At 43.0% G+C, this 9,074-nt stretch overlaps 1 protein-coding gene across 5 annotated transcripts in view; it reads left to right on the top strand.

Moving 5' to 3' along the window:
• The window catches only part of TPGS2 (tubulin polyglutamylase complex subunit 2), a 53,436-nt gene that overhangs the window by 28,125 nt on the left and 16,237 nt on the right, over positions 1 to 9,074 (top strand). For 3 of the 5 annotated variants that reach the window (XM_023207673.1, XM_023207672.1, XM_023207675.1), the window contains exons 5-6: positions 1,094 to 1,207; positions 2,795 to 2,955. In XM_023207673.1, the coding sequence (XP_023063441.1) occupies positions 1,094 to 1,207; positions 2,795 to 2,955 (275 nt within the window). Of the gene's footprint in view, positions 1 to 1,093; positions 1,208 to 2,794; positions 2,956 to 4,346; positions 5,319 to 6,881; positions 7,288 to 9,074 lie in introns of those variants that run through there. The other 2 variants (XM_023207674.1, XM_023207671.1) reach the window with 2 other exon arrangements.

The following is a 9,074-nucleotide window of genomic DNA, read 5'->3' on the forward strand; positions in this document are numbered from 1 at the left end:
GCTGAGATCCGGCCACTGCACTCCAGCCCGAGGGACAGAGTGAGACTCCGTCTCAAAAAAAGAAAAAAAAAAAAATCAACCCACAATTCTATACCCATTGAAAATATCTTTCAAAAACAAAGGACTTCCAGTCTGTCTCCCTGGATCTTAAAAAGGTCTTTTTGAAAAACAATCTGGCAACATCTATTCTGTTGCAGGGAATCTGTCCCATATAATGAAAGCACAAGAATATAAGGGCATGTACCGAGATTATTGTAGCATTCACAACCAAGTAATGGTAGGTAAGTGCCTATCAATAGAGGAATGGTGGAATAAATGAGGGTACTTCTCTCCCACAGACTATGAAATAGTCATTTAAAAAGAATGAATTAGTTATACCACATGACTTACAGGGCTTTTCCATGACTGGCCAGGCGTGGTGGCTCTTGCCTGTAATCCCAGCACTTTGGGAGGCTGAGACGGGCGGATCACTTGGGGTCAGGAGTTCGAGACCAGTCTGGCCAACATGCTGAAACCCCGTCTCTACTAAAAAGACAAAAATTAGCCAAGCGTGGTGGCACACACCGGTAGTCCCAGCTTCTCAGGAGGCTGAGGTGGGAGAGTTGCTTCAACCTGGGAGGCGGAGGTTGCAGTGAGCCGAGATCACCCCATTGCACTCCAGCCTGGGCAACAGAGCGAGACTCCATCTCAGGAAAACAAAAAAGAAAGAAAGATTCAGATAATGTGTTTGCAATCCCACTTTTATAGAATAAACAATCTCAGGAAAGGAAATGAAGTTATGTCAGCATCAAGCCATTCAGATTGCTCTGTGGTCCCACTTCCAAGAAGTTAAGTTTGGTTTTCTCATGCCTCCTTTTCCCAGATTCCCTGACATTGTCTGTTGCTGATAGAAAAACCCAGACAGAAGGCCTAGTCCATGAATGAGATCAGGGCTTTAATTCAAATACAGAATTTATTTGAAAATACTACTTAAGTATATGTCTGAGATAAGGCTTTTTCCTTCGGTTTTTTTTCCACCTGGCAAAGTTGGATATATAGATATGTGTTTGAGTTGAGTTTGTTTGAACATTACCATTAACTTCTGGGTTTGCAGCCAGTGATGATCAGCCAGAGAAGCCTCACTTTGACTCTCGCAGTGTGATATTTGAGCTGGATTCATGCAATGGCAATGGGAAAGTTTGCCTTGTCTACAAAAGTGGGAAACCAGGTAAGAATCATTTACAAGTGTGGTCCTGTAGTTTGGCTAGGGTCTTGTCTGACCTTGCTTGTCAGCCATGGCTCAGGAGATATATACCTCCTTGGCCTCTTGAGATGCTTCCAGGTTCCTTGTGTGTCCCAAACCCAGAAACCCCTTTGGTTCTCTCTGAGCATCTCCCTCTGGGCTACTTACTAGACCTTTTATCCATCTTCATTTGTGAGTTATTGCCAAATAGTTGATGGGATTAGGATAATATGGGAGTAAAAACTAAAAGAAATAGACATTTTGTTTATAGACTCCTATAGCAAGTTCATGCACTAGATAAGCATTCAGAAAACACATTATCTTTTGTCTTTTATACTTCTCTGTCTAGGCCAATTAACAGCAATAAAAACCTGGATTACTAGACCAGAGACCCCAGATGGGAATGCCCTCAAGCAGCAGCTGCCACCTAGCCCCCTAACAGCACTTCAGACCCTAGCCTAGGGACTGTGAAACTACAGAGCTGGACAATGGCAAGCCCTCTTCAGCTAGCTGTCTGGTAGGGGTGAGAGGATGGATTTACCTCTAGGGGAGGGAGAAATCATCCAGTTGGAGGAATTGTTGCAAAGTAGTCTTGGAGCTGCATCTTGAACTGTGGGGTAGGAATTAGATACCGGGTGGGGAGGAGGATTTGGTGGAGTAAAAGAGACAAGGGAGCATCCAAGCAAAGGGACAAATGGGTAAAAGCCAAGACATGGGAAAATACAACTGATTTGTGGGGAATGACAAATAATTCCAATTCAGTGGACCACATGGTTCATGTAGGAGATGAGGAGGAGATTAAGCCAGAAGGCCAATTGCTGTCTCTCAGGCACAGCTTTGAAAGCCAAGCCAAGGAGTTTGGACATAATGTGGAAGACAGTGGGGAGTCAATGAAGGTTGTTTAGTAAAATGGCAGGGATCATGACCACCAGCAGTTTTGACAAAGAAGGAGACTGGATGGATAACGGAGGGCACTTAGGGAGATGTTACAGCTATCGAGAGAGCAGAGGAAGTAGGATAGGCTTGAAGTAGTGAGAATGGAAAGTCAGAAACTGTGAGGCAGGACATCACACCACAGTATTGGCAAGACTCCCAGGAGTGAACTGGGCTAGGCGCCTTCATGGTGGTTTTTTGTGGCGCTTTTTGTTTTTCATGGCACTGATAGAGACCTCTTCCAAAAAAACCCAAGCTATTCAACGTTTTTCTCTGTCAGGAAAGCTGAGACCACAGTATTCCGCCCCCCTACCGGTGGGGGGAGTGCTGATGACACACAGAAAAGGAGCAGCTGCCTGGATAGCCTGACTGGACTTCCAGATGGTCAGAGACCAGCAGATAGATCAGTCTACCAATCTAGCAAAAATTTGTAAGAGTATCAGAGGAACTGGGAAAGTGGCCACTAGAGAAGGAGACTGGGGGGTTAGAAGTGGTGCAGAAGGGGAACTTTTACTTTACATTTTCCATTCTCTCTGTGGGGATTTATTTTTTTAGACCATGAATATAACCTTTTATAGTTAAAAAGAAAACACCGTTAAGCTATTCCTTATCTTTTACTTTCTTTGTCTTCTAATTCAGCATTAGCAGAAGACACCGAGATCTGGTTCCTGGACAGAGCGTTATACTGGCATTTTCTCACAGACACCTTTACTGCCTATTACCGCCTGCTCATCACCCACCTGGGCCTGCCCCAGTGGCAGTATGCCTTCACCAGCTATGGCATTAGCCCACAGGCCAAGGTAAGGGAGGAACACCTGCCATTGCAAACTATGGTATATAACAAACTCTACTGAGGAAATGATTACGTTGCAGGTTCCCAACTTCCCCATCTGATTCAGGAGATCTAGGGTGGGGCCCAGGAACCTGCATTTTCAATAAGCAAGACGTCATTCCAATGGACAGCCTCACTTTTACTCATCTAGTTAAGTGGTTCCCAAATTTGACTGATCCTCAGAATTAACTTGGGAGTTTTATTTTTAATTAAATTCTCTTGGATAGTTTATGTCCCATGGCTTGTTCTGGGTTGGCAGTACATGCACCCAGGAAGAGTGAAAAGTCAGACTCTCACTTTCCTGTTCTCCAAGTGTGCTTCCCTAGTGGCAGCTGCTATTACGAGTTTCCTGTATGCCCTTCCCAAGATACTCATTGCACATAAAGCATGCATGCACGCTTTTGTTGTTCATTTTTTCTAAATCTCAAATGATGTACTGTCCACATGATTCTGCATCTTGTTCTTTTCACATAACTCTCCATCTTGGGACTTATTCCCTTTCAGTGCATTTAGAGCACTTGTCCTCTTCAGTGGCTACAGGGTAGTCCATTGTGTGGGTGTGCCTCATTTATATTACAGGTCTGGTCACCATTTCAGACACACAGATGCCAGGTATACAACCTGGTTTGAAAACACCAAGTGTAGCTGTAAAAACTTTTGACTAGAGTGAGCTCATCTGGGCTCCTTCATGGTGGTTTCTTGCAGCTCTAAATTAGCAACAAATTAGGAACTCAGCTTCAGCTCACCTTACTATGTATGTATTCATCTAGTAGGCTTCATTTTCTTCAAACGTCACATAATTATAACATTTATCTGGTCAACATTGGGAGGCGGCTGTGATTTAAAAGGTAAATAAATGTGGATGCCCTTTGCCCTTGGCTGCCTAAGAAAACAGTAGGAAACAGAACACCAACAAGATATAACATCCCTCAGCAGAGGCCCACACTGGCCTCTGTCTTCTGCCTTTCCTGGGGAAATGATGCTGCCAGAATCCACCTGATGGGGAGTAGCTGGTTTGAGGACAGAACAATAGACGCTGTCCTCTAGTGCTTTTGGATCTAGCATCCCAGGCTCAGGACTCGCTAAATCAGAAGAAAGTATACTCAGATTCTTAGTTCTCATACTGCATTTATCTTAAAGGTCATGAGACCTCATAAAGCAATGTGTATATCTTACCAGAGGTTGATGGGATCTGTTATCACTTCCACTTAAAGGAAGAGCAAATAGATTTTTAGGCAGTTTTTCATGAAAATGTGCCTCTACCTCCTGTTCCCAGCTCTCCTGCATCCCCCAAAAAGAGCATACAGAATGGCATTTCTCCTTTGAATTGTGACCTTCTCTTCCAATTCTGCCTTACAGCAATGGTTCAGCATGTATAAACCTATCACCTACAACACAAACCTGCTCACAGAAGAGACCGACTCCTTTGTGAATAAGCTAGATCCCAGCAAAGTGTTTAAGAGCAAGAACAAGATCGTAATCCCAAAAAAGAAAGGGCCTGTGCAGCCTGCAGGTGGCCAGAAAGGGCCCTCAGGACCCTCCGGTCCCTCCACTTCCTCTACTTCTAAATCCTCCTCTGGCTCTGGAAACCCCATCCGGAAGTGAGCACCCCTCCCTCCAGCTCTCTACCAGCTCCAGAGTGGTGGTTTCCATGCACAGATGGCCCTAGGGGTGACCTCCAGTTTTGCGTGTGAACCATAGGCCTTTTTCCAGCTGACCAAAATTGTAAGCCTTTTAGTCCCACTGACATTAGCCAGACTCCTAGTGAGGCCTCCACAGCACATTGTGCTGTCCCCTGCCTCTGGAAGCAATGGGGAATTTGGGATCTTGTTTAAGTGCCCAAATAAGAGTGTTCTCCTCTTCTTCAACACTCAACCCTCAATCCCTTAGCACTGATTAGAGAAGTCCCCCAAAAAGAAACTACTGGTTTTGACCCATGAAGCATTAGAACTGCGTCATTCATTCAGGAGCCACTAGTCACATATGACTATTTAAATTTAAATTAAATTATATGAAAAATTCATTTCTTCAGTTGCATTAGCCACATTTTGAGAATTCATGTGGCTGGTAGATTCTATATTAGCACAGAGATATGGAACGTTTCCGTCGCCACAGAAAGTTCTGTTGGACAGCACTGCATTGATATTTTCATACTGCTCTTCCTCAGATCAGTTAATTTTTGTTGTTAAATAATGTTGATGTCTTCATCTGATGGGTCATGATGTTCCATGAAACCTCTCAAATACATAGTTGTATGTTCTCTGTATCCCTTACCACGAGTATCTCACTCTGCTCATTTCTTTTGTACCTTCCTATAAAGTTTCCTCATCAGTTTGCAGTGAAGTTTCTTGCTTCCAGTTTTGTGTTATGTTGTTTATACATGTTCCACAATTATCTTCCTTATTAACTTTTTTAAAAAGGTGTACTTCTGCTGTGCTCTATTCTTACCGTTTAAAAACAAAAAATTCCCAAGCATTGCTTTGCGCAACTCTTCATAAAGAAAAAGTTTTAATGGTGCCTGTCACTGTTAACAGAAGCTTTCCACCTGCTCTGCCTGACTCTCCACAGCTCTGAGTTGTCCAGCGTCACTTTGCCTGGTCCCTGGCCACCCTTAGGACAAGCAGTCTCCTGCTTAGAACAGGGTGGGCTTCCAAGAGTTCTTTTGGAAGCAAGTTGCCTGTAATTCAGAAATCACTTTCCCATTGACATATGGGGGTACTAGACCTCTAGCCTATATATGCTTAATATTTGACACAAGATAAATCTGACATACCTACTACATTTAATGAAATTTTTACAGAGAAGGTTGCTCAGATTTTCAATTAGGAATGCCTATTTATTTCCTCCCTCTACAGTCCTGGCTGTGGGCAGAAGCAAGGCCTTCACCCCACTTCCCAACAGGGAAAGTGGGGAGTCACCCACCTAGCCCCAAGTTCTTGGGGTGGCTGCAGTTTTTGTACTGAGGTCCCAGAGGTTAGAGAATTAGGAGTTTTGAGGAATGAGGTGCAGGGGCCTGTACCATCTGCTCACTTCAGTCCCAGCTGGCTCACTCGCTCTTTCCTGACTTCTCTCTACCCCGGTGATTGGCCAGGCTTCCTTCCTTTGCACTGTGTCTATCTGCTAATCAACCCAGGGTTTCCCTCTTCCAAACCCACTGGGGAACTAAGAGCAGTCCGCAGGATTCTCCACGTGCACTTTTGCTCTGAAACATGTTTATTTTGATTGTTGACAATAATGATAGATATTCATGAGAAAGAGGCTTCGATATCTCCTCCACCTACCACTTTCCATAGCCCCTGAGGAAAACCAAGGTGAAAAGTTAGGCTTCAAGGATCAGGGCAAGCTCTAACTGGCTGCTTCCCCATTCTTGTAATAGTTCAAAGTCTTGAAATATTAGTGCTTGAAAGTCTTTGGGAGCATAAACTGAGCTTCATATTAACAGCTTATTCATTTGCTTTAAAATAGTGAGACTTCTTACCTTTGCAATCCCAAAACTAACCACTTATAATTCAGTGTGGTCATTTAAACGTGTGTGTGTGTGTGTGTGTGTGTGTGTGTGTGTGTGTTTTAACCATAACATGACTCTGTCACATATTCTCTAGGAGACATTTTGGCCCTTTTAATTGTTTAGGTTATTATACTTCAAGAATTTATACATGTACAACAATTCATAGAGTGGCAGAAAAGGATATAGAGAGACCAAGTTGTCGAGGACAATAGCTGGAGTTTAGTCTTCCAGAAGTATTTTTCTCGCCAGAACTTATCAAAGGAAGAGCCACCAGCACCGGATAAGAGATTCTAGCATTTGGCTGCTTCTCCAAGACAAGCGAGGTTAGAAGGGAGTTGAGAAGTTATGTCATCTTCCACTGCAGCAGATACCCTTTTTTTTTTTAGTACTTGAGGATTCCCTGAATCACAGAATTTCCAAATCAGTCCTGGATTCCACAAGTGAAGCAGCGGAGGAACCAGGAGGTCAGCGGTGCCCCTCAAATCCGTGGCAATCAAGTGGGAGTTCTCAAAAGGCTATCAAATATCAAAGGAAGGGGGTTATGATAAGGAAAGGCTCAAGACCTGCCTCAGAAGGATTGAGCAGGGAAAAGCAGAACTGGCTCCATGATATGCAGGATCCAGTACAAAATGAACATGTGGGGCTTTTGTGCATACAGCAGGAAAACATTGCCTTTACAGGTACTAAAATGTAATGTTTTTCCTTTCTTCCATAGTGTCTTTCTCAACTTGTTATGGCGGTGTTTTTTATTTGCTACTTAATGCTGTTCTAACTAAAAACTTAAATGTTAAATTCCTATCATGCATTTTACTATTCATCTTTATATTATGCAATTCCAGTTTTAAATGAAAATATGAGCATTTATTTAACTCATGCAGAATCACCAAAATTACACAATTTGTATTTTATAGCTTATGTTTACATACTGTATGCATAATTATTTCATTCTTACCACAACAGTAGAAACACTGTACAAAACTAACTCAACTGTTACTGTTTCACTTCTTGGTATTTTCAGCATAAGTGGTTGACTAACACAGGAATGTACATGAGTAAAAAAGGATATGATAGGGCTCCTTGGTCATTCGTGTTTCTTAGAATGCCATTACCTTCTTTCTGTGTTTGAAGCCAGTCTGGTTCAGATGGGAAGTGCAGCCTTTTGGGGCTCTCAGTATCCCCCACTTACTCAGTTGTAGATATATAAGATACTTACTTTGTACTCACTCTGAGTCTCTTCGAGCTCTGACACATCATGGGTCCAGTGGAGTTCTCTGCTCACAGGGGATCACAAAGGCTACATGTGAATGGGGCAGTAATGAACACTGGATATGTGTTGCACATGTCTCCTCTGCTCATGCGTATATTCCATTGTCCCATAAGACTTCACTTACAGAACACAAGTTCAAAGATAAAATAGGGCCAGAAGAGCACTAAACTAAGTGTGAGGCCCTTCTGAGTATGGGCCCTGTGTGACTGCACAGGTGGCCCACCCATGAAGCTGGCTCTGGTAAAGGAGGAAGGGAGCACTTCTGGCAAAAGACCCAACAACAGGAGGTTGAGTGCGTTAAATTGGGAAAAAATACCCATGAAATTTATGTTTTGAAACTAAAGCTATTAAAATGGAAATGGGCTGTATTGTAAATCAACTGCCCAGGAAAAAGACAGTATGCTGCAGTCACAAAATGAGAATAAATGGCAGAATGCCTCATGATGCATCGATGTAGTTAAGATTGTACATAAAGTGCTACATCATCATGCTGCTGGCAGGGAAGTAACTAAGCCAAAGATAGGAATGAAAAGGGGCAGCCTGCACCTGATAATCCATAGAATCTAGCCCTTAAAGCTGACATGCACCAGTGCCACTAGAATCATGTGTAGAAAGTAAGATACCCAGATTCCCCTCCAGACCTACTAAAGCAAAATTGCCAGGAAAGGGTCCGGCCATCAAGATTTTTAATCAACTGAAGTGGTGACAGTGATGCTCACCAAGTCTGAAATTTGTTACTTAATGGGTCTGGGTGGTTTTGCTTTTATTGCATGAAGAATAATTCAAAATCTGTCTTTATATATGCTATAGTAAAGCATATATAATGACTAGAATGGAAGGACCTAGGGACCTTTATAGTTTCTGCATAAATGCATGTATTTTTCTAAACCTTTTATTATGGAGAGTTTTTAATGTTTACAAAGATAGAAGAGCATAATGAATCCCCCTGTATCCATCATCCAGTTTCATCAATTATCAACTCATGACCAGGCATGCCGTAGGTAGACCCATATTTACTCCTTCAGTTTTGTTTAAATAATTCCGTTCAATTTATCTATTGGTTTTTACACAACATTGCTTTATGTTTTAACAATTGCTCCAGGCCGGGCGCGGTGGCTCAAGCCTGTAATCCCAGCACTTTGGGAGGCCGAGACGGGCGGATCACGAGGTCAGGAGATCGAGACCATCCTGGCTAACACGGTGAAACCCCGTCTCTACTAAAAATACAAAAAACTAGCCTCCCGAGTAGCTGGGACTACAGGCGCCCGCCACGTCGTCCGGCTAGTTTTTTGTATTTTTAGTAGAGACGGGG

This window comes from Piliocolobus tephrosceles, chromosome 18 (assembly GCF_002776525.5).
Source record: "Piliocolobus tephrosceles isolate RC106 chromosome 18, ASM277652v3, whole genome shotgun sequence".
Taxonomy (NCBI): Eukaryota; Metazoa; Chordata; class Mammalia; order Primates; family Cercopithecidae; genus Piliocolobus; species Piliocolobus tephrosceles.